This window comes from Ailuropoda melanoleuca, chromosome 11 (assembly GCF_002007445.2).
Source record: "Ailuropoda melanoleuca isolate Jingjing chromosome 11, ASM200744v2, whole genome shotgun sequence".
NCBI lineage: Eukaryota > Metazoa > Chordata > Mammalia > Carnivora > Ursidae > Ailuropoda > Ailuropoda melanoleuca.
This window is the reverse complement of record NC_048228.1, coordinates 10,395,403-10,421,182: the sequence shown is the minus strand read 5'-3', so window position 1 is coordinate 10,421,182 and position 25,780 is coordinate 10,395,403. Positions and strand designations below refer to the sequence as shown.

The following is a 25,780-nucleotide window of genomic DNA, read 5'->3' as shown; positions in this document are numbered from 1 at the left end:
TCTGGCCCCGCTGCCCCTCTGACCTCATCTCTTACTGACCCCTCTCCTTCCAACACCAGGTAGCCGTAGCCTCATGGACCTGTGCACCTGCTTTTCCTTCTGCTTGGATGCTTGTCCCCTGGATATCCACATGGCTCGCTCCTTCACTCCTCCCGTTCTCTACCCGCGGCCTTCCCTGCCCCTGATCTGAAGGAGCTCCCACTCCATCCTCACGCTCTATCTCCCTTAGCCTGCTGATTTTCCTTAGGACCACACAAGACATTATAGACACATTCATTTTCAGTGTCTCCCCTCCCACACCGGTCCTACCGTTCACTGCTTTATCCCCCAGGACTCCAGCAGCACCTGGAACGTAGCAGATGCTCGATACATATTTACTGAGAAGCACGGTGAGTGCCTGGAGACTGCCATGGGAGCACGCAGCAGGAGCACAGTCTATGGGAGTTCGGGAGGCCTCCTGGAAGTGGCATTTAAGGGCCAGTGGGAGTTTTCCGTGTGGAGAACAGGAAGAGGACTGAAGCCCGCATGAGCAGCTTTGAGCAATCTGGGAGAGGCTGCGAGAATCTTGGTGTAGCTGGAATGCAGGCCATGGGGCCACAGCAAGAAAGGCGAGTAGGGAGGGCAGGCCCTTACCGTGCCTCACAAACCCCAGCCAAGTGTCAGGTTTGATCCTGAACCAATGAGAGCCAGAGAGAGTTTCCAGAAGCAGAATCACACAGAAATGCTTGCATTTTAGGAGGCCCACTGGGGCTGCAGCTTGGAGAAAGCAGACGAAATGACAGGCTGGAGTACCGGTATCGTTGCAGGGGGCAGGTACGGGGGAGGTGCCGAGTCCCCCCAGCCAGGGTGGTGGCCTGGGAGAAAGCAGAGCCTGGCTCTGTCTCGGGACCCTCAGCATCACCGGGCACGCCGCTTGACCTGTCTGCACCCCCACTTTCTTATCTGCCAAATGGGCGTACTGAACAGCACATCCGTGTGTTGTGAGAAGCTGTGTAAATAAGGCTGCTTACAGGGGAGGGCAAGGTTAAGCGTTCCACAAAAGCAAGCAGTTAGAATGACGACTAGCTTTACTGGCTAATGGCTCAAGCTTTCCATTATCATCCCCGCTTAGCACTTAGTGAATGTGTCAGAATCTAAACTCTGATGAATTTAAATAATGGTGTCATTTGATTGACAGCCAAACGTCATGGATTCAGTCTAACATGTACAGACAGCCCGAGAGGAACAGGGCGGAATGAAAGGCCTCTAATGGCACTCCCGCGCTCCCAGCGGGGCTCGGTCCAATTGGCTGGTAGCTTCAGTTCCCTGGCGCCACCAGGTGTGATGGGGAAGGAGAGAACGCTTATGTGCTGTACCAGCTCTTCTGGTTCAAGTCTACCCTCAGAGTACAACAGCGTTGGGACCAAAATCTATGACATACCAAATATCCCTCAGCATCTTAGCTCCCCTGAAAGCTGGAAACCCAGTCCAGGTAGGAATATGGGTGCAGCCAGAGAGAAAGGGCAGCTGTTGAAAACGTCCAGATTCCTTCGCCAGCCGGACTGACCACGCCCACCCCACATCCTCTCATTTCCAAGGAAGCTGGAAACAGTAAATCACATCTGCCCCTGGGAAGAAATCACATTGTACACCGTGCAAACCTTCCTGCCCTCTTTCATGTCTGATTGCCTGCTGGATTGAGAGACTTTTGAAAGGAAGGATGATAATTGAAATTTCACATAATTACATTTTAAAGTAACGCTTTTAGCTTCCCTCAACTTCAGTCAAAACTCTACCCTGTCAAAATAATCTTAAAGTTTTTTTCTTAAACAAAGATTGATGTAATATCACTGAAATCTTTTAGCGGCTAATTATAAGCCAAGCCTCTTTGGGGCTCTTTTGGAATATCTCTTTGACTTCTCTAAGTGATTAGTTTGGTCTTCTGCTTTTTAAACTGTTCATTTTCCACTCGCAGGGAAGAGTGAAATTTCTTCCCCAGTTTTAATTACAATCAGAGCATTATCCTCAGAGTATCCGAGCATGGCTTCACGATGGGAGGGGCTCCTCTGGCAATCAGGGATAAACCTCGTATACTGTAAAGGCTCGTACCTTTCATTACATTACCTTGTTGGTCTAATTAATGGTATTACCCTCTGAACTGTGTGCAGAAGCTTAAAGAAATTCAACAGAAAACATGCTCGAGGGGAAAGCAAAGAATGTGCAATAAAGCACCACTCATCACACCCTGGGTGCTGCTGCTAATTTCTTCCCTGATTACTACCCGAGGGTGGGGGGAGCGCCCTCCAGGGGACACAGGCGGGGCTCACACAGTTCTCTTTAGAAGCAGTGGCAATGTCTGTATTTTGGTTTCTGGCACAGACTAGCAATTTACCTGTGATATTTAATTTAAAAAAACAAAAAAACAAAAAACCAGACATCACCTCATCAAAACCTAAATGTTGTTCCTGTTCGTTCACATGAAGTTTTTGGTAATGTCTGGTGAGAGCAGGTGGGGGAGGTGGGAGGAGTGATCTGAAGGGAACAAGAAAGTCTTTTGCTCTGAGGTCACTAACTCACCTCAAGAAATAATATTACTGTGAAAGGCTGGACTTGACTGTGCTAATTAGCACAAAACTACAAACTCCACCATTAGAGTGTAAACTCTGCAGACAGGGACCAGGTCACGGGCAGCCACGGTGTGTACGTGGTAAAAAGTCAGCACTCATTTGCTGAACACACGAATGAACTCTACCGAGTCCTTAGCTGCCGGGAGTGTCGGCCGTGAGTGGCCTGTGGAGATTTTGTTGAATCCTCAAAACTCTTTATTTATTTATATTTGTAATTTAAAAAATAAATAAGAAAACTTACACCCAAAGAAGTTAAGTAAATTTTTTAAGGTCACACAGCGATTTAAGTAACAGAGGATTTGAACCAGGTGTGCTGGATTCCAAAGACAACCTCTGGAAATCAGAATGCACAGATAAATGCCTGATCTGAGTTTCATTTCAGGTAAGGCGTAAAGATGAAGTGGAGATTTTGACAAGTATTAATTAACGTTTTATGAAGATGTAAGAAATCTCAAAGGTACCTTATTTTATTACACCTAATACCATTTATCACTGTTGTGTTTTTTATAATGTCCCATGAGAGCCTATTACTAAGCGAACCCATACCTTCCAATCAAAATATATCAATACAGTCTCCTCCTTCCGAGATGGAATGCCAGTGGGCTCACTTTAGGGGCTTTTGGTCAGTCAACATTTATTAATGGCCCACTGTGTTTTGAAAGAAGTCAGCAGCATGTCTGGCCTCAAGAAGCTCACAGGGTAAAAGGGAAAATAAATCTGTATACTTTTCTTCTAAAACACCACCTTCGACTGGTGTCGGGAAGGGGAGATGCTGAGTCAGGAGCAGACCGTCTGCCTTGCACAAGGTTAGAAGGGTCTGGTCCCTGCACTGCACACTTTGTGCCCTTTCTAAGCAAGAAGTTGGGCTTTGTAAGATTTCCTAGGGTTTGCAATCTTCCCATCTTGCTTTCTTGTCTTCTGTCTAGTTCCCCAGAACGAAGGCCTACGCTCTTCGGAAGCTTTAAGAAGGGAGACCTGGGGAAATGGTCCCATTCTGCAGCTCATCTTTGGGGGTAAACACTAGACAGTGGCAGGTGCAGAGAAAGCCGAATGAGCCCTGAGAATGAGAGCCAGGCAAAGAGACCTTTGAATGTCAGGGTGGTCCTGAGAGGTAGCTGGGGGAGGGTACGGACGGCCCTAGCGGTTCCTCATACACTGCCTTACAAAATGGAGAGGGTTAAATTAGCAGGCAGAACGCAACTTAATGAGCATGTTGGGGGGGCCGCTGGGTGGCTCAGTTTGTTAAGCGTCTGCCTTCAGCTTAGGTCACGGTCCCAGGGTCCTGGGATCAAGCCCCACATCCAGGTCCCTACTCAGCAGGGAGTCTGCTTCTCTCTCTCCTGCTGCCATCCCCTGCTCGTTGTCTCTCTCTCAAATAAATAAATACGTAAAATCTTTAAATGAGCACATGGATTAAGAAGCAACAAAAAATGCATCTGTGAAATAAAGCAGATTTCTGAGGAAGAAATAACCTCAGAGCACAGTCGTCCTGGAGACCCCAGCATGGGTCTGGTTGTTGTGGGCAGTAAGCCCCCCTCCTTCCACCCTCCAGCTATTGATTAGCCCCATTAGCAGATGACAAATGACTTGGGTGGCCCTGGTCCAGTCCCTGATGGACCAGCACACAAAGGATTCGGCCTCCATCTCTAGTAATCGTCTATTCACTTGGCGGCTCCCGCGGGAGGTCGAAGCTTCAAGAACGTGTCCGCCCTGGAGCTGCCCATCTGCTCTGTGGTCTCCCTCAGGCCGGCAAGGACGTCCCCACACAGAGAGGCTGATGGGATGGCTCCAACTTTCAGGACAAGCAGACGTCACCGAGACCCATCTGTGCCACCGAACTAGCACGCTGATGACAAGGACGAGGACACTTTCACCGAGGCTGAGCAGGTGCCTGGGGCATCTTCTAGAACCTTCACGGCCACCCTAAACTGGAGGCACTAGCATCACTTTCACGTTAAAGATGATGAAACAGAGGCCTTGGGAGACGACGGACTTTGCTCAAGGTCACACAGAGCCAGGAAGTGGCAAGGCTGGGACTGGAACCCACAGCCTCTCGCCCCCTGTGCTCCTCTAGGGGGCTTCTGTCACCCCACACCCTTCCTGGCCCGCTTCGTTTGAAGCCCTGGTGCTGCGGGCTCACAAGTTAAAATCCTCACGGGACGGGGATCGCTCCGTGGATCTCCCACAGCAGAGCAGCTGCCCGACGCCGCGAATTACCCGCTTGGAGCGGAGGTTCGCGTGCAGGTGGCCCACCCGTGGAGACGCTGGAGGCAGCCAGAGCCAAGGTGAACTCCTTCCTCACCCTTCGTATGCCAGCTGACCTCGGGCAAGGCCTTGCTGTCATCTAAGAACCGAGGAAAATCCACACGAGTACCTCCTATGATTGCTGAGAAGGTTTAAAGACACGATCCAGCCTCAGAAAGTTCGCCACTTTTGGAATAAAGATTCAAGGGGCTTCGCACAATTCTTGGAACACAGTAAGCGCTAAAAACGCAGACCTACTACTATTTCTTCACAAGGTCCCAAATATAACTTCCACAGTCCCTTCTAGCCAGAGCGACTCTCTCCCCTTTGAACTTCTAAAGGGTGTTAAACTTCCCTTAGAAATTCTCTTTACAGCTTGTGTTATATAAATAAGGCACACACGCTTTCTCCTTCTTTAAACAATGTTCCTATTCAAGGGTCGCTGACACAATGTGACTTTCGTTTCCGGGGTGCAGACCCTTTTGTAATTCACGAGCCTGATGACTGAATATGTTTTCTCCTTAAAAAAAAGCTAGAACCTCATGTGAACCTCCAAAGAGCTAGACTTCACCATGTGTGCCATCTTACAGATGAGGAAACTGAGGCCCAGAGCAGTTAAATGACTTGCCCAGGGCATGCAGGAAGGGACAGTGAGGCAAGGAGTCAAGTCCAGACCCTCCACTCTGGAGCCTGGGTTTGTCCCTGCTTATTGATAAGTACAAGGTTATCAATGCCTCGGATGGGGCCAAGGTCTAGACCCCTGCCCGCCTCCACCACCTGGCGCACAGAAGTCTCAGTAAGTATTTTAGAAAGAACAGGCAGAAAGAAGAGGAAAGTTCCTGCAGTTACACTGTGACAAATCTCTGGGCAGTGTTTGCCCAAAGTCTATGCAGCAGGGCTCCCTCGCAGACTGGCTGAGATCCAGGAAACCCATCCCAGCCTCCTGCCGCCCAGAGAATACGGGGCAAAGTGGATACTGTACCAATTATAACAATAAGGATAATTACAGTCATGATCAGGACCAGCAGTCACTGGGTGCTTCCCATCTGCAGGGCACTGTTATCGGCGCCTCCATAAAGGGACACGTTCGATGACCTTGGGAACTCTCAGAAGCGGGCGCCCCATTTTTACACCTCAGGAAACTTTTGCTTTGGTTTTAAATAGAATTTTCGGAGCTTCAAACCATTTCAAAATTACGTAATTTTCCCCTCATGCTTTGTAATTCAGGGAGAAGCAGATGGCACACTTTTGTAGACAGCATACACACACATATAAATATGCACACAGATACACAGATCTCCCGATTATAAAGATGGGTAAACTGACACTTAATGGGGTTGGGGGTACAGTACAGTGGTCTGAGGAGCTGAGCCACTTAAAATGATTCAATGCCACTATTCACAATAGCCAAAAAGTAGAAACGACTCACATGTCCGTCAAATGCTGAATGAATAAATAAAACGTGGCACAGGCAGGTGATGGAATATCACTTGGCCATGGAAAGGAATGAAGGACTGACCCCTGCTACAACATGGATGAACATTGAAAACGTGACGCCTGACACAAAAGGTCACATACTGTGTGATTCCACTTAGATGAAATGTCCGGAACAGGTAAATTCACAGAGACGGAAAGTAGATGAGTGGTTGCCAGGAGCTAGGGGAGGGGAGATGTGAGGGGCTACTTAATGCGTACAGGATTTCTGTTCAGGATGATTATTAGAAAGTTCTGGAACTTGATGGTAGCAGAGTTTGCACACATTGTGAATGCCATTAATACCACTGAATTGTACACTTTAAAATGGTACATGATAAATTTCGTTAAAATTTAAATTTTAACAAATGGTAACTGGTTAAATTGGTAAATTTTGTGTTATGTGTATTTTTACCATAATAAAAAAATGATTCAAAGCCTCTTTCATTGTACATGGGGTCAAATTCCTATTTCTGGTCTTCATTTTCAAGAAACTTCCAAATATGTCCTCTCTACCTGATCTCCCTCCCTCTCTGCCATCCTGTCTTTCTCTTTCAATGTCCACCAGTCTTCCAATCACACCCAGACCTGGAGCCCAACGCAAACACTAGCCCACCCCCTGCAAGCCACGTGCCACCCCGCACCATCCTGCTGTCTGTCCTCCTGCAGCGAGCCCAGCCCAGCCCCTCCTGCACCTTCTTTGCCTGAAGTACACCCACCCACTTGTCCTCCAAGACCCAACTCAAGCACATTGTCCTTCGGAGGCTCTCCCTGAGCCCCTCGCCTCGGCTTGGCCTCGCTCGTACCATCATAGCCCTCGCCATGGCGTATCGTAAGTATGCGCTTTCATACGACCGAGGAGCCTGTGCTGGTTACACACACAGGCTTTGGGGTCACTGGACTTTGGTTCAAATCTCAACTCTACCTGCTGTGTGAACTTGGGACAAGTTATTTAACCACTTTGTGCCTCGGTTGCCTATTTTATAAAAACTGCGCTAATAATAATACCTGATGTGAGGATTAAACACAGAATCACACACACAGCTTTCAGAACAGCGCCTTGTCCCTCCTAAGCACCCAGTAAATATCAGCATCACTATGATCCTCACCGTCACCGTCATCCTCCCTCCGCCCCAGTAGCTTATGAGCCCCCAAGCCCAGCACAGGGCCCGCCACGGAACAGCTGCCTGAGCACCACATGGTGAATGAAGTTACGATCCATTTACCCAGTTCCTCTCATTTTACTGATGGGAAATCACGAAAGTGATCATCCAGTCGTGCAACCAGTGGAGGCAGGAGGAGGCCACGAACTTCCCATGTCGGGTCCTCAGTCACCATTAAGACGCAACGGGGCAATATTCCAGTGTATTTCTACGGAGATGGGCTGCCCATCTTACAAATCCCATCACGCGGCCCAAACAAAACTGCCCAAGGAGAGTGAGGTCAGTGCTGGACCCAGCTGCGCCCCCTCTGCGCTCGAGGCCTTTCTTTGCCTCACAACGAGAGCTGGAAATATCAGTGGGCAAGCTATAAATAATTGAGAAGAAAATAATCCAGAAATTAACTGAGGGTCTGCCCACGAGTCAGTGGGGCTCCCTCTCCCAGGGAGTATGATACATGAGCTGTCGGAGATAAGACTTTGCTTGGGCATATGTAAGGTAAGTGCAGACAGCAGTGGGGCACCCAGGGAGTCCCTTCTGCCACCACCAAATGGGAAACCCCACGGATCAAACCACAAAATAAATGAGGACATTAAGGCTTCATACACTCTGGGGTTTGTATTTGAGAAACCAAGATTGCAACTTAAATAGCTCCTCCTATAATGAGTCCTTTGTCAATCCCAAGAGAAGTCACTCTTCAGCACTAGAGGTCTTTCACGGGAGACTCGGACCCATAGTTTTAAATACTCAGGGCTGAATATTTACTGAATGCTCAGCAAACATATGCCAAGCACTTAGCACCGGGTTTCCCATATATTAACTCAATATTAATTTAATCTTTGTAGACACCCTCTAAGGTGTGAATGATTATCAGCCCCACTATCCGGGTAAGAAAACATCTGTCACGTGACTCAACAAGATGACATGCGAGGAGGTGGGGGACTGGCCGCTCAACCTGGGAATCTGGGTCCAGTTAAAGGAAGGTGGTCAGACAGTCGAGGGTGTTGTCCTGTAGGGTCCCTGAGAGATGAGACAAAAACAAAATGGGACATTCCAATGTCCTCAGTGGCTCATGACACCAACTGAATGGCCCAAGGTACGGGCCGTGTTACCCCCTGACCCTGTAACATACAGCCCAGATAGCCCCCTCAGGAGCTGGCTGAAGAGTGAATAGTATTTGGTGGGTACCCACCACTACATTACAAATGGTCAGGAGCAAAATAAATGCAAATGAGACCATGAGGGCAGAAAACCAGCCTTCCCAAGTATATTCCGCCTGCATTGAAACGCCTCACTTCTATCCCTGAGCTTTATATTTCATGCAAAAGGCAACACAGAGATCGCCGCTCCAAGAAAGCCCAGGGGAGGACAATCAGGATGACAAATGGATCCCTCCCCCTTGTATCTTGGAAATGCCAAGAGGTATGGGTGATGGGCTGAAACACCTGAACGAACCATGAGTGAGCCTTTGGCTGAGGCTGATTTATGGGCAGAGTAGCCCAGCCCTCACCTTTATTTACATTGCTCGGAGCACATAAACTCCAAGAAAATTTAGTGTTTTAATTTGGGCATCTGGCTTGCAGTTTTTTTTTCTTTTTTTTTTAAACCACCCTCTTCTATGCTCAGTGGAAAACAAGCCCACATCACCCGTACCGGAGGGCTCTTCTGTTTCCCACTTGCGCTGTTCAGAATGTAAGTTCCTTGAGGGCACAGAGAGGACGTGTTTATGATGCACGAAGGACAGACGCGGACACCTGTGCATGTGTCCATCAGTGTGGACACTGCTTGGATCGGGGGGCACGTGCCGGACCAGGAGGCCAGCGTCCCCACTCTTGCCCTGGCACTGCTTCAGAGCGCTATGCAGACTCCATCAGCTCACTGGTGCTTTCTGGCCTCAGTTTCCCCAGATGCTACATAAAAACTGGATGAGACGGTCTTCAATGTCCCTCCCACTATAGTACCGACACTCTGCGATTCCATAAGCCCACATGAGTGCTTTTTTCTGGTGCTTCCGTTTTCTCCACCCATTTTTGACTCCCTCTCTCACACGTCTCTATTGCAGAATCACGGGCTTCTGTTATCTCTGCTTAACTCAGGGAAGATGATATTCCCCAAATTAAACAGCCTGTCTCCTCTAAGACATTCTTTAAAGTGAACCTGTTGGTTGAGTGATGTTGTTAAAGGTCACAAGTTGCAGGAATGTAAAAATGGGAGGGACTTCAGAGAGGTCCTACCCAACGCACTCATTCTGACCCACCCAGCTCCTAAGCGACTGTCTGGGATGCCTCTTAAGAGTTGTGACCAATGGAGGTCGGAGCGACGGGACCCATGTCTAGAGTCACGCAACTGGCATCACAGGGCACTGCGGTGGCTGGACGTTCCTTTTTGTTCCTCTTTAGCCTCTCAGTTGTGAAGTCAGGGTGAGAATCAGTCTTCTGGAGTCCCTCACTGTGCCCTTCCCTGCTGCTCTTTCCTGCTCCGGTTTCCAGCAGAAGGCGAGCACCTTACTTGTCCTGGTATCCCTAGTGCCCACCACGTGCCTCGTCAATCAGAAAACGTGCTTGATAAATGCTAACTGGATGAATTAACAAAAAGAATGAACTCGGTCTCCCACCCCTGCACCTGCTGGGATGCTGCCCAGGTGTGCATGTTGGCGGCACCCATTTACGACCCTTACGGCGCTGACCGGCGACCTTTACGACACTTGTAGGGGGCGTAGCAAGTACCAGGCACTGTGCTCAGCATTTGTCACACACTCTTCCTGTGGTCTCACCATAGGCCTGGATGTCGGGATTAGTGTCATGCCTGGGAGGAAACTGAGGCCTAGACTGTAGGGCAACTTGCCCACCTCACATAGCTAAAAAGTGTCGAGAACAGGGTATGCCTCCAGGCAACGGGCTCAAGAGATTTCTGTCCTACACTATAAACACTGAACTGGTGTCCGCATCTTAGTGTGTTCAAACAAGTCATTACAGCGAAAGCCAGGGTGGCCCTTTTCTAGTAATTACGGAGTCTCAACATATCTCTGGGTTGTACCCAAATGATGGCCTGCTGGGCTGCTAAAATCTACATTTATTTGATGGCCCATCTGAATGGAAAACACAATAAAGGGAAGATTCCTCTCAGCCAGATCACATTGAGTGTTGCCCTTATTTTTTTTCTCCTGAACTTCTAAACCCAGGGCAGGAGTTGCTTTGTCAATACCTGGGCAGATGGTCACCCAGGCTCCAGTGTTGACCGTGTTCTTCTGGACAGCTCTCCTCCTTAGCAAGGTTGGCCACCTCTGAGCAGACACCTGCCCCTCTCTCATGTTCGCTCCTAAGTCCTGGGTGGCCCACCAGCCAAATATCAACCAAACACAAACGAAAAGAAAGGAAACGCATTTGCTTGGGTCTTCCAGGTGATTTTAATCGCAGGTTATAAACCACCGTTAAAAGTAGGGTTTATAATGAGAAAGCGCACAGCAGCTTCCGGTGTTTGCTGTGGAACAGTGAAATGGTTTTGTAAATGCCGTCTTCTCTAATAAATTTGAATGCTGCTGGAGAGATTAGGCCATTACCCAGCACTGGCATAAATGAGAAAATGATATGATGGATCACATGCTTGAGGGGTTCGAGGAGTTAGCTGGAGATGGGGCCGGATGACGCTAGTTAGCAATGGCAGTTGGCCAATCAAATCATATTGCCCGAAAATCTAGTTTAGGGCCAGTTCTGCTATTCTGACTGTAACCGGTGCTTTCCAATATTCATGCCAGGAAGTTGCCGTAGAAATTCCTGCTTACACAAAGGAGGATTTTTCTTAAAGCCAAGGGACTAAACCATAGATCAATCTGACTGTGTCCACAGTGAGGCAGAACTGCACTTAAAGAACAGAAGAAGGATCCTTTAAAATCAGTGAAATATTCAAAGTCCTGGAGCAGTAGTAGCCTTAATTTTCCAAGGCACTTCTCAAGCACCTAACCACACATGACAATGCTGAGGACCACTAAACAGCACTGAACACACAGGTCCAGAAGCATCCAGTGGCAGCAGTTCCTTACCTGTGGACCACAGAGACTCTGGGTGACCAGAGGGTGCAGCTTAGAGAAAGTCCAAAGGTCTCCAACACGCTGCCTGTGGGCAGAATGAATCCTTTCTCTTGCATGTATGCACCATCATTTCCAAATGTACGCAGATACGGAAGCAGCATCCATTTAACAGCACTACGGAATTCATTGTACTCTTACGCATTTATGTAATTTTTTTTGAAATAGACAGAAAAATTACGACTGGTAATATTAGAGGCCAGCACTCATTCATTCAAAAAATCTCTCCATCATTAAGAAGGGTATATATAAAAACTGGGAACCACTGCTCCAGTGGGAATACAGATAACAAAATCATTAAATCCAGAAGAAAAGTGATGGCACGGAACAGCCACGTTGGCTCAAGCTCAAACCGTTGCACCCCTGGCTAATGTTAGAAGCATGTGCGTGCTCCGTAGGGAAGTGATGACTTTGTGGGTGCTAGTTTGGGGTACATTACCTGTTTCCTCTGAGTACAACCCCCTACCCCAGCCTGTTAGCCTTTGTGAGTTAGCTTTTCAGTCCTTAAACCTCCTTGTCCACTCATGTTGCAGACATCTGGATGATTTCTTAAATGAGCTATTTGTCGATTCTGACCGCAACCTCAAACACAAGTCTAAGGCACACGTGTGTGGTAAGAGCTGGAAGCCACACTCAGCAGGACGTCGTGGCAAGTTAGGTCCTCCCAGGAGCAAGGCCAGGAGGCAACACAGAAATATCAGGAAAAAGACCTGGGGTGTAGAACAAAAATATTCTCGCCTCCGGGAGGCAAAAATCGGCTGGGGAAATAAAGAGAATTTCATTCAAAGGTGGGAGAATTCAGCGTTCAATAATACAATACGTTATTAATAATGAAGAGATCTATCTGCTGAACCCCAGAGTCTGCCGAGCTTTGCGCCAGGCACGCTATGTGTTACTCCGTCAGACTGTGGTGCCACCCAGGGAGTAAGTCCCACCCCCCAGACCCCCCAGGCCCCCCAGGGGGAACAGCGGGAAACATCTGAAGACTTTTTTTGGTTGTCACACTACGGAGGCGTCACTAGTGTCCAGTAGTAGAGACCAGGGACGCTGCTAAAAATCTTACAATACACGAGACGCCCCCACAGCCAAGAATTTTCTGGCCAGAATGTCAATGGTGCTGAGGTTGAGAAACGCTGCATGAAACCACCCCAATCACCCTGTAAAGGAGGCATTATCAGACTCTTGTTCTAGACGTAGACACCAAGAGCCGTAAGGTCCCACACACAGAAGTCATATCGCCAGGATCTAGATCGGGTCTGTCTCACTCCCTTAAACCCATATATCTGCTATATTATCTTGATGAGGGACGTGACCTCCTCATTTCACAAATAAGAAAACTGAGGCTCTGATGCCAAAGGTCTCACTCTGTATCTCACTGGGACCAATGACTTTTGTCCCTTCACGTTTAAGGTCAGTAATGACGTCTAAACACAGGTGACTGCACCTCAAACCACAGAGCTGCCAACAAATATCTCCTTGTCTTGTCTGTTAACCATTACACCCCTAGCGACTGACTTCTTGTTTCTGTTCTTCTAACACTAATCGAGCGGTTTTATTATTCACGTCTAATCCACTAGCTGACTCATTCGATCACCACTTATGAAGCTTCCTCCTGCGTCCTGAGCACTGTGAAGGTGCTAGAAGTATACAGGTCAGAAGGCAAATGAAAGAGAACTACAAACTCAGGGGTTGGCAAACTAACAGCCCGAGGGCCGCCTGTTTTTGTAAAGTTTTACTGGAACATAGCCACGCCCACTCCTTTACTCATCATCGGCGGCTGCGGTCCCATTAGCACAGCAGATCTGAGGAGCTGTGACAGATACCCTATGGCCCCCAAAGCCTAAAATATTTGCTATCAGGTACTTTGCAGAAAAAGTTGGCCAATCCTACAGCAGCTCCATCATTCAAGCCACAGAGCAGGTATTGAAGTGAACTCTAGACCAGATCAAGAAGTGTTTCCATTTATGCTAGCAACTATAACAACTACTGGCAGTGGAGGGATCTTAAATATTTAGTGCTAATACAAAATCGACAACTCAAAAGCACCCAAACATTTTGATCCTTAAAAATACTTTCCGATTTTCTGGAGTCCATTATAAATACGTCTTCAAATGAAGTTCAAATGGATATTACTGCTATGTTGCCGTCAGAGGTTTGGGAATCCCATAGAGAATGTTCCTCGTCACACTGAAGCTAAAACCAAGATCAGACCCCAAGCATTGGATTAGCTGCTCAGGGGTCAGTTGACCACGGCTGGCTGTCTGCTACGCTACAGTGACCTCCAGATTGACACCCCCTTCCGTTCCTCTAACATGCAAAAGAACGTGTTCTGATTTTCCCTGAGTTTCCCGCTGCACTCTTGGCCCCTGGTCTGTGGATGATTCGGGTCTAGGCAAGAACCTGGAGCAGCGGAAGGTCCACGTACTGTTCAGGCAGTTATGGCCGCAGCAGAAGTGAGAACATGCACCTATGTAACCAATACGTTAGGCAGAGGATTTATTTATTTTTTATTTATTTATTTTTATTTGACAGAGACAGCCAGCGAGAGAGAGAACACAAGCAGGGGGAGTGGGAGAGGAAGAAGCAGGCTCCCAGTGGAGGAACCCGATGTGGGAATCGATCCCGGAATGCCGGAATCACGCCCTGAGCCGAAGGCAGACGCCTAATGACTGCGCTACCCAGGCGTCCCAGGTGGAGAATTTAAACCAACATGTTTTGCTTGTACATCAACCCAAAGACCCTGATGAAAGAGACCTCAAGGTTTAATGGAGTCTCCCTGAAGGGACAGTGAAGACAGAAATTAGGCGGATTTATGGAGGTGGCTAAATCCTGTCCCCAGCACTTGGAGAATACATCCATCCATACACATCCATACACTAAGACCATAGGTCTCTACCCAGATGTACTTTTCATATTTAAAAATCCCAAATGACAGTGGCGGTAGGTGCAAAAAATTTTCCTCCAAAGGAGAGTTCATTCAAAGATCAGAAGATCCCTGATACAGCCCTGCCCCGGTTTCTAGATCCCCAAATGCTTGATAGGGAGGCTGGAAGAGAAGTTCTAAGCTTAGGCATTGAGATGACAAGTCATTTGTAAAACTGTATTCTCTCTTCACCATGGGTGGACATGGGGGCTCAGAGCAGGACAACATAGGCTTGGGGTAACGGTGTCACCATCCAGGCCTTTCCAGGACAGGGTGACCCATGCCCAAGAGGGAGTGGCCAAGGCAAGCTCAGATCTCACCCAATCATAAGCTACAGGCAGTCCTGTTCCACCACCATGCAGCCAGGCCTGACCTTGTGATGGGAGGAGAGGAGAATTTAATTCAATGACCAGATCAACAATCTTGAATAAATCAGCTTAAATCACTGTGCCTCAGTTTCCTTATTTGAGAAATAGACTGTTGTGTCTACCTCAATTCCATCATATGGGTCAGCTGGTAGAATCCATAGAGACAATGCCTGTGAATATCTTTTTACACTGAGAAGAGCTGGGAGATGATGAAATTCAGTGCTTCCCTGGTGCCCTCCTGGATGCAAAGAAAAGAAGAGTGGATAAATGCAGTGGAATCCTGGAAAGCGGGACCAAGCATTGGCTTTGTGGCCTGAGGGCACTAGACCAAGCTTTTGCTTTAGAGGCAAGGTGATATACTGAAAGTGTTGGAAGGTGGGTTCTGAGTTACCCCATGATGGAACCAACCCATGCGTTGATCAGCTGACCTTTAACAAGGTTCTACTCTATTGGCCAATGATAATGACCTGCTCTATAGAACTGCCAACCATGGAATCATGATCCTTCTCCACAGGACTCCCATTAAGACTTAAACGTGCCTCCCTGCCTTAGCAGGGCTGCCTGGCACCACATCAAATTGCACACAGAGCAACTGCAACACATCTGCTAGCTAACAGGCCAACAATCTCCACAAAATGGCGGCCAGGCATTGCCTTTCTGTTAACTCTCAAAACTAAAGATGTTTCAAATATTCCCATTTTTTTCTCACTTTATGTAGTAAATCTTTAGGAATAGGAAAAACAATCTACTTAATGAACATATTAATTAAGATAATACATATAATACATATAATCACAGGTCCGTTCTCCCCAGCCATCACTTATCATGTTCTAGGGTACACAACTACACTCTCCAGGGTCAGTATCAAATTTCCAAATTTCATACCTAACTATCATCAAGAAATGGTGAGCATATAATTTCAAATGGCAAGACTGGGGATGGAGTGGGGGTAGGGGGAGTCATAAATCCCATGGTGCTCCAAGTAGTACTTACTGAATTAAAACAAATATACCATGTTCAGTGGTTTTAAACAAACAAACAAAACCAAAAAGTCCAAGTTAATCAAAGGAAATGAACTAATTCATTCATGGCAGCTGACAAGAAGCCCCAGCCTTGGCCAGAAGGATAATACAAAGAGTGAGTTTCTTTTAAAAGACGAAGGGCTACACCTGCACTGAAAAAAAAATTTTTTTTTTTGGGTTCTCTTTGGAGAAAAGAAAGCTACTATTCAAAAGCCAAGCCCTGCAACATCCACATCTTCGTTCCCCGTAAGGAATGCCCTTTGCAGGAGCAGGTCCCAGCCTGTTCCCCCCAGTGTCCACTCCCAATCTATCCAAAAAGTCAAACTTTTTAATAATCTCTCGTGGTCAGTTTAACCTTTAGTAGAAAAATTAATGTCTTTTCGCAGCATGGCTTTATCGCACGCACATCACCGCCTTCTTGCACATCCGTGAAGGCTTCTGTATTTGTCACTTTATCTATTTTGCCATTACATCTGTGCAGACCTTTATTAGAAAATGTAATTACGTGTCCATGCCAGTCACACCTTCCAGACCATGAGCTCCAAGATAACTCAGTCCGTATCTTATTAAATCTGCAGTCCCCGAAACTATGTGCCCAATCTGTCAGACTGATGGACACAGAGAGACAAGAGGAAGAAGGAACAAAGGAGAGAAGAAAGAAGGGGGTAGGGTAAGAGTGTGAGCACAAAGGCAAAAGTGTCCTACTGACATGTCTTTATGCTCCTGGCCGGGGCATCTCGATATTCTTGCCGCAGTGAAGCAGGCAGGCTCCAGGATCAGCTGAGCCTGGGTTCCAGTGCCCTGTTCTGTTCAGCAGATGACCACTTCCCAGAGCTTGGAAAAGCAACCTAGCCTTCCTAAGCCTCAACTTCTTCGTCCATAGAATGGAGGTGATCACATTACCTGATGCACGGCGATGCGGAAGTAAGATGGGAAAGCGTCCATCAGGCACGCTCGGTGTCTGGGAAAGCCAGAAAGGGCTCAACACACGCTAGGTGTTGCTATCACTATGACTCTCGGATGATCTCAGAAGGACCTCCAGCTCCCCAGTTCTGATCCTGGAGCATCCCTTTCTCTACGAATGAGTCAAACCCCTGCTCAGTGGGGTCTGCTCTCCCCTTTCCCAGAAAAGAAAGAAGTTCAAGGCCTCTCTGGGATGCTCTCGAGGCAAAGGCCAGCAGTTCAGTAAAACGAAAGGGGGATTCTCATATTTGAACATGGCTCAGCCACTAGTCTGCCCTCTTACCTCTGGCCAGGCTCCAATCCTTCCTGGTTGCAGCTTCTCTGGCAGTGACAAAGCATATTTCGTACAGCAAAGCTCTGAGGATTTATGATGAATGACTTAGTGTCTGACACGCAGATCCTAATTATAATTGCCACAATGCCAGCTTTAGAATGAAAATGATTTCTTGGGCAGGAATGGGAGAAACTACACAAAGCCGTACAGCATGCTGGTTGAGCCAGCGGGCAGTCCCTGGAGTCACATTCAACTTGTGTTACATCCCGGCTCTGCCACTTGCTAGTTCCATGACCTTGGGCAAGTCACATAACCTTTCTGTGCCTCAACAGTCTCATCTGGCAAATGGCAAGTAAACGCTCAATGAAAATCCTTGGTTGTGAAACCAGTGCTCTTCTTGATCCCACATGTCATGCGATAAGCAGACCAAATTTCACACCCTGTAATTCGCAATCAATCATGGATTCACTCATTCACTCGACAACGATTTATTGTGTTCTTGCTATGTGCCAGGCAATGTTTTAGGTGCTATAAATGGAGCTGAAGATAGACTACACTCTGCTCTCAGGAAGCTGTCCTTCTAGACTCACAACTAGAGTGCCTGGCATAAAAAGCAGTTCTCAGCCAGGGACCATGCTGGTCCCCCGTGGACATGTGACCACTTCTGTAGATGTCTGTGGTCGCCCCGAGAGGGGTGTGGAGGGTTCTACTGGCATCTAGTGGGCAGAGGACAAGGGTGCAGCTAAACGTCTCACAGCGCACACAGTGGCCTCCCTCCCCAACTCCTCCTGCCCTAAGTGCCAACGCTGCCGAGGCGGAGAAACTCTGGTATAAGGGAACCTGTAAAATACGAATAGGTCCTGTGCTGGGCATGGTCTTGGGCAACTGGAGGTCTCGGGAGAGGAGGGCGGTCAGGGGGAAGCTGGGAAAGGGAAGGACACAGGTGGATGGAGAAGAAGGAGACCACAGGACTCCAGCTTTGCTGGGACTCAAGCTTCCCAAGAGGGAGAAAACACACAAAGTCCGGAAGCAGAAGGCCCCGAGCCCAGGATCAGATGGTTCTTTTCACTGTTGACAAGTGAACCCTGGGTTATGGATCTTGCAAGCAGGATCCAGTTCCCTCTTTGTCAGCTAACTTCACACCCAAGTGAGGGGTATCACTGCTCCCCTCACTCTCAGTCAATGATTTCATCACAAGGACTCAGAAACTACCAGCAGCCTAGGGAAATAATACTCAAGAAGAGAGACAAGCCTACAGCTCCCTCAAACCTTCTCAACATATCAAATCAAAGGATGTTTCTGACGTAGGAGACAACACAGCTTTAAGCAGCAGAGGGACCCAGTGGGTTTGAATTCCTGGCTCCGTCACCGCCAACTGAGTGACCGTTGGCATCAAAGGGGAAATGAGCAAGAGCATGGACTCTGGAGCCAGGGTTTGGTCAACTAACAGCAGAATGCCCTTTTGGGAGGAACGTATCATTCCTCTGCCTTAGTTTTCTCATATGTGATATGGGTACAAGAATAGTACTTGCCTCATAAGTCATTACGAGGGTGGAATGCATCAATTCAATGCATTAATACAGGAAAGTACTTAGAACTGTATACCCGGCTCCGAGTGGAGACCATGACAAAGCTTGTTGTCAACAGCGCCATCGGAGTCATTACTATGTCATGTGACTTAAACTCTCCCAGTCCCAGCTTCCTCTTTAGAAAAATGGGCATAAGAGTTGCCAACTCATTGGGCATGGGATTCAATTATGCGTGTTAAGCACTTGGGACAACATCTGATATTTATTTATTGAAAAGTTTGACAAAAGCATTGACGCTGGTTCTCATTTAGTCCTACATTAAACCATCCGCCAGATGAAAACGACATGGCGTCAGTATGGTTCCAGAATGCCTAGTGTTTTGTGATATACTCAAGAGGTGAGCTCCGAGAACCATGACGCAGCACCAAAGGTGAGCATAAAATATGAGCTCTGGGCCCACCTGCCTTGAGACGGTACTTTGCTCTTGATGACTCGCACCACCTCAAACCATCGGAGGGGCTGGGACCGTGCTGGCGAGAGAAGGCCTGGACACCTCATGGGGTACTGCGGTGCTTGCTCTGATGGAGAGGGTGGGGGTGCGGGCTGGGCAAGGCGACTCCTTCTCCCACTCACCTCCATCCTCCTGGTGTGACTGCACATCAGAGGAGAGCACACAGACCTTGGGGGTGCTCTGCCTGCAGAATGGCCTGTGAACCAGCTCCATCTGAGCTCTCATGCTAGGGTCTCAATTCATTAGAGGGAGAAGGGGATGGGAGCTTTTCAGAAGTCTGACCCAAAGGTCCAGCAAGGCCAAGTTAACAAAGACACCCAAACAAACTGAGAACCAATGATTTCCCACCACACAGAAGCCACCTGCCCAAACAGTTGTTCTTGCCAAACTCATTAAAACTCCTTTCAGCTTCTTTCATGTTTCTAGCAGCTTAGGACTCGCAAGGGCGAAGCAGGAATGCCCACAGAGCACAACCTGGACTCCACCACTTAGATCTGAGATTGCATCAAGCAAGCAAGAATGTTCTGGTCTCGTCCAACCACATGGTGATCCCTGTGCCTGGCCTTCCTCCAGCTTCTTCACAGTAGAGATGGGACTGGCAGGGGACCTTGAGGATGGTGACATGGGCCAGCAGGATTCTTATCTGCTCTGAAATGTCAGATACAATCTGCCATAATGGATGGTCACTCTGTTGGCTTCAGGGAAGTTGTCTTCCTAAGTGACCCTGCCTAAACCTGCTCTGCTTGCATTTCCGATGACTGAGACATGGTGATGAGTGCTGTTGGTGGCACCCCCCCCACCATCCCAGGTGTTATTGACCCTGATACCCAGTCCAAATGGTACAGACTAATTTTCATGTATAAGATCACTTAAAAACCCATTCCCTGGCCTCAGCGGGCAGAATGAGCTGTGTTCTTGCCTGACGGATGAAAGGGGGTAAGAAGCCATGCTCTAAAGCTCACACAAACCAATCCAGGAAAAGGTCTGAAAAGAACTGGGGAATTCATGTTGATTTCACTTTCCTCAGTTATATAACTCAGGAATAAATATAGACAAAATAGGCAATGAATATGGCCAGGACCCTAAGCCTGACCCTTCCGGGCCCCATACGATTTGCATGGTGAGCCGGCAACATTCCAACCAGCACACCCCACCTGCCAGGCCCATCTGCCACAAGCTCACTGGCAGCCAGAAAGTCACAAATTATGACCTACAGGATTCCTCAAAAGTGCCAACAGTCTTGGGGAGTGGAGCAGTGGGATAAAGGAATGGGGAGAACATGCCTTGCCTTACCCTGGGAGGATATGGGACAGTGCTCCTACTATAAAAATGAGATTGGCTTAGACTTCTGGTTAATATCAAAGGAGTTCTGAAAAGCCTCAGTAAATCATGAAATATTGGAAGCATGAAATTAATCAGAGCCAGAAACTTGACTTCAGGGGTCCTCCGAAGGCATTTTCCAAAGACAATGGGAAGACAGTAAATAATAGCCAATCAATAACTAATTTCAACCATGCTGTACTGATCTGTAAGTAATCTCTTTGCCACCACACACAGTGATTTTCGGAAAGAACTTTGAAGTCCCATCTCATGACAGCCTACCAGATTAGGAAAAGACACATGTCTCTTCCAGCTCATTGATACAGCTGGAAAACCAAGACGGAAGTGACTTGAGCTCCGTAAGTTGGGGCAAATTAACAGAAGGTGACCTCTGAGATTCCACCCCATTTTGTTCCACTTTCTCTACCATTTGAAAATCCTTTCTCAAAAAAAAAAAAGATAAAAGTCTACTTGGGGAAACAAGAGCGCAGGTAGAATGAATTGGGAAGGGGATGCCAAAAGACAGAACTTATTTTGCAAGCAACAGTGTCTAGCATCTCTGCAGACTGCTCACACATCCAATTCAGTCCAGACGTAATCCATCCTTCAGCACAGAATTTCCACTGTTGTGGTGACGCTAGACCAGAACAGTCACACCTGAAGTAACAGCCTATGTAAGTGCCTACGGAGAAAAAAATAAAACTTGCATCTATTTATGGAAATTGACCAAGGTGTAGGAGAATGACCCTTTTCTCCATCCCCGTCCTAACCAATGTAATAGGCAATAGGCTTCGAGTCCTCCACACCCAAAAAGATGCTATCAGCACTCCCTCTTGCATAGGCATACAAATACAATTACTTCCTTAAACAAAACAAAACAAAACAAAAAAAAAACCACCCAACAAACTAATCACAGTAGGCATATATCCTATGAGGCACAAGTATTTTATGGTATGTACAGTTAACACCTATTTGAATTGGGTACAATGGAGCTTAATTGTTTTATTCTATGCATAGCAAAGCAACCAATTGAATCTAATATTAGTCATTCATCAGATAAAACATTTTCAGAGAAACAAACTGCTATATTTCCCCCTCAAAGAACAGCAAGCATTTTAAACACATTTTCCAGAGATGTTACGCCGAGGAAAACAGCTTAGAAATGTTACTTTAAACAAATCCGTTCTCTGGCTACCAACAACAGGACAAATTGGAACAAATGCTTGGCTCTGTTCTTTCCGAGGCTCCTTCTGTCCACCTGTCAAAGGCAGTTTTGAGGGCCCCCTCCCCACCCCCGCCGCAACCCGAGAGGCAGCTCGGGAGCATCTTGCCTGGATGCCCTGGGCACTGGATGCCAGCATCCTCATTAGGGATTATCCAACTCACTGGAGGCAGGGAGAGAGGAGATGGGCTGGCTGCCAAGTGTTCTTTCAACACAGATTCCGAAAGAAGATCCTGCAAAGTGTCGAAAGCCCAGATTTTCAGCAGTTCACTTTCTAGACTCTGTTACATAGCAACCAAGCCAGCTCACACAGGGTACCAACCAAGTTAATATTTTGTTTAAATGACACACTGCATTAACTCTCTAGGAAAACCCAAGTTTTCTTTGTCGACTTACCTAGTGTCAGGTACCATCGCTGGAACAAAACTCCCATGGTGAACTGATGTGCTTGTTTAATTCATTAAAAAATGTTTTAACCCAGAATTTGAAAAGAGATCTAACAATTTTCTTGGCAGAGAGAGCAAGAGGTGACTCTTCCCCGTAACCATTTGTGCTAATATTATTAAAAGTACATTAACATTCATTTAATATGTGCATAATGCCCTTTAGTAAAATAGGACTTCTACAGACGCATTTCATTCAAAACTTTGAGTTGGGAAAGGACAACTCAATAGCACCAAATGCTCCTAGGGCTTGGGCCCATTAAATCTCCCCAACACAGGCAAAATTAAAACAGAAGACGAATTCGGAAGAAGGGTCAGGAACCCCCAGGAGCCCAGCTTCTGTGAGCCTTCCTGAAGTGTATTACAAAGAAGCATGAAGAAACCAATCGACCACGCTTTAGAATTAACTTGCGAGAACCCCACGCTTTCCTTTAGGACTATGAAAGCACCAGCTGTAGAAACCACCAGAGCATGTCCACAGAGGGTTTCTGTTCTAGCAGAATGTTGCCATAGGTCATGAGAGAAAACCAAAACAAGAAAATAAAAACAAAAGCGAAACAACTCACAGAAGCTAACTACTGTAAAAAGTACCGGGTTGAGGTACTGCTGTAGAGCTAAGTAAATGACACCCTACTGGATTATATGGGGGGGGGGCTTGTTCTCTTTTCAACCATCACCTTGGTTTAAATTCACATCAACTTAGAGGGATATGTGGCCAACAATTAAGTTGAGTTAAAACCTTTAACATTTTATTCTCTGATTATAAAATCACTAAATTCCCCCTGGCAAAGGTGTCAAAAAATATCAAGGATACACAGGAGAAAAATCAAGACCGTCCTTCATCCAACCTCCCACAGACGGCCACTGCCACGGGCAGGCGCACTCCTAGCACCATGATGGAGATGCTGGTTTGAGTGTTTTGAAGGATATCAAGAGATCCAAAAGTCATTTCCACAGCCTTGGGCATTTTTGTAGGAAAAGAGAAGAAGGAAAGCGCCCACTGTTGCTCCATGACAATTTAACCATCAGCTAAGTATCTCGAGTTCCCAGTTGGGTGCGTGGATCACCGCTGTACTGACCTCCCTGGCATGCTCAGTCTGCAACTGGACCCAGGACTCAAATGAAAGCCACTTAACTTTTCCTTGGCTGAGGAAGGGGGGGCAGACAGTGGGAAATAAACCAGCATTGTTCAGTCCTCCTTACCATGGCTTTTGATTCTTAGCAGAATGCCCGTTCTTAGCTATTTCTTTAATGTTGGAAGAGTCTCTGTCTATAGAGAGTAAGGCATTACCATGCAGCCTAGCTTTCTAGGCTCCAGATGCCAGCGGAGAGCATCTTCCACACACAATGACAGCGCAAGGGATAAATGACAGATTGAGCAGATACCCACCTTGGAAACTGCAGCAAATAACAGCTTTACAACACCTTCCCACCATTACGTCATGGCTACTTTAGTCCCAAATTCCCGCCCTAATTCCTAAGACTTCTGACCGACTCCCCGAAGTACCAAGTTAACATGACTTGGAATTCGGCATAAAACTAACGCACAGGCTTAACATCTCGCACCAGGAAAAGCACACCTTCCCCAGGAAGGTAAGGAACAAACAGAAACTGATGGGGAGAAGGCATTAACACGAACACAGACACTCTCTCGCAACACTTAGGAGAAGCTCTTGAAACAACAACAAAACCAGAAAATTCCTCTGAGCCACTGAGCTGCTGGTACCTCATACTTCATCAAGTGACATATTTATACAAGTGGCCCTCCTAGACTGGATCATTTTTCTCTGTCGGATTTTGGATTTCAGCAGTTTAGTTTATTAATCAAATGATATTAATAATCAGTGATACCATTTCTTAAATATCAATTAGGCAAAAAAAAAAAAAAAAAAGACTGAAAAGCCAGTCTACCCTTTTACTTTTCAATTCACAGAAACCAAACAGGACATTTTTGTCCTCCACCTTTAACCCTCCCAGGGGTTTCAGGGCTTCATCACTGTCAATGTCAACAGGGTCCAGCTGTCTTTTTTTCCCCTTCCTCCTCTAAAGTGCAAAGAGTCCCTTCCAGCAGCGGCTCCCTGCAACCCACCATCTAAGCCTTCATTTCGCCAGAAGCCCATCACTCAGCCTTTGAGGTCTAAGATCTCCCCCTGGAAAATGCTCTCGGTGTTTATATTTGCTGGAAATTTAAACTCCCTGCTGGGCAGAGCACCTACTGTTGCATGGATATATTCCGCTGTCTGCGCGATCTCAAATGGGGAGAAAATAAAGTCCAGATGCAATTGAGACAAGGGATTTGGCATCCGTGGAGAAAAGTGCAAGCCAGTCCAATACTCTACCCCAACCGAGGCAGCAGAGCCGGGAGCTCGCCCTCGGGAGAGTCTTTCCGAAAGAAGGAGCCTCCGGAACTGGGGGGGGAGCTGTGGCATTCAACCCTGCCGGGGGTGGGGGCAAAGGCCCGGGCACGAAAAGTTTGCCCATGGAGCTGGGGGCTGTGTGCCACCTAAAGGGCACTTTCTGCTGCGGGAGGGGCGCCGCTGGCTGCGCCTTGCTCCCGCTGGCCGGGGCCGGTGTGACCGTGTGAACCCGTGCACATTGCGCCCGGGTTTTCCTTAATGACAGCAGCCTGCAACTCCCAGCAGGGGAGCAGCGGTGGCCACCGCCTGGAGGAAAGGGTTACGAGCCACAATGCGAGGCGATCTCGCCTGGGCGTGGGGGCACCGAGTACCCGGCCACCTCCAGCCCGGGTCCTGCTCGCTCGTCTCCCCTCCGCCCTGGCCGCCGGGCGATCCCTACCTTGCGCGCCGTGCTGGTGGTTCTCCATGTTCGCCGCCGCCGCCGAGTCCGCCGCCGCCGCCGAGGCGCTGGCCGCCGCTCCCGGGCCCGGGCCGGGGCCGCCGCCGCCGCTCAGTTCCGCCAGTCTCCGGTTGGTGGCCGTGAGTTCGGCTCGCAGGTTGGTCACCTCCTGGCTGGCCGACTGGACCGCCCCATCGATGCGGAGCGCGAGCTGCTTATTGTCTTCCATCATGCTCAGGATTTTGGCCTGGGGGCGAGAGAGGTGACAAAGAGCTGCATGATGCGCGGGGGCGCGCGGCCGGGCACCCCCGGCTCTACCTGTTGGGTCCCCCGCGGCCCGGCTCCCCCGCGCCCCGACCCCCAGGCACCGGCAGCGCCGGCTCCTCCGGCGCAGGAATGACAGCGGCGCCTCCAGCCGGAGCCGCGGCGGTAGCGAGGAGGCGGGGGAGGGGGGGGGGGAGGAGGAGGAGAAAGAGGAGGAGGAGCAGCGATCGCCGAGACCCCGGCGCCGAGCACGGCTCGGGAAAGGACACCGCGCGCCGCCCGGCACTCTTTCACTGGAGCCTACCATTCGCTGCGCGCTCGGGAGGGGGCCCGGGCCGGGGACCGGGGCACACCCTCGGCCTCCCGGGACCCCCGCTTCAGGGACACACCCCCCCGGGGGGCGGGGGCTGCGGGCGGCAGCAGTGAGTGGGCCGAGGTGGCGCCCCTGGCGAGGCGTAGGGGGCGCCTGCTCCAAGGCCGGCCCTTGGTCCCCTCCCAGGAGCGGTGGGGCAGCCCCCGCCCTGGCTAGCAGGAGCCCCGCGCCGGGCCGGGGTTTGGAAGGGGGTGGGTGCTTGGGA

The 25,780-nt window shown here is 48.5% G+C and overlaps 1 protein-coding gene across 1 annotated transcript in view; it reads right to left on the bottom strand.

Moving 5' to 3' along the window:
• LOC100484271 (kazrin) overlaps window positions 1-25,383 on the bottom strand; it is a 472,216-nt gene extending 446,833 nt beyond the window's left edge. Inside the window, exon 1 of the mRNA XM_034671239.1 lies at window positions 24,939-25,383. Coding sequence (XP_034527130.1) covers window positions 24,939-25,170 — 232 coding nt within the window. The 5' untranslated portion in view covers window positions 25,171-25,383. The remainder of the gene's footprint in view (window positions 1-24,938) is intronic.
• Window positions 25,384-25,780: the final 397 nt, after the last annotated feature.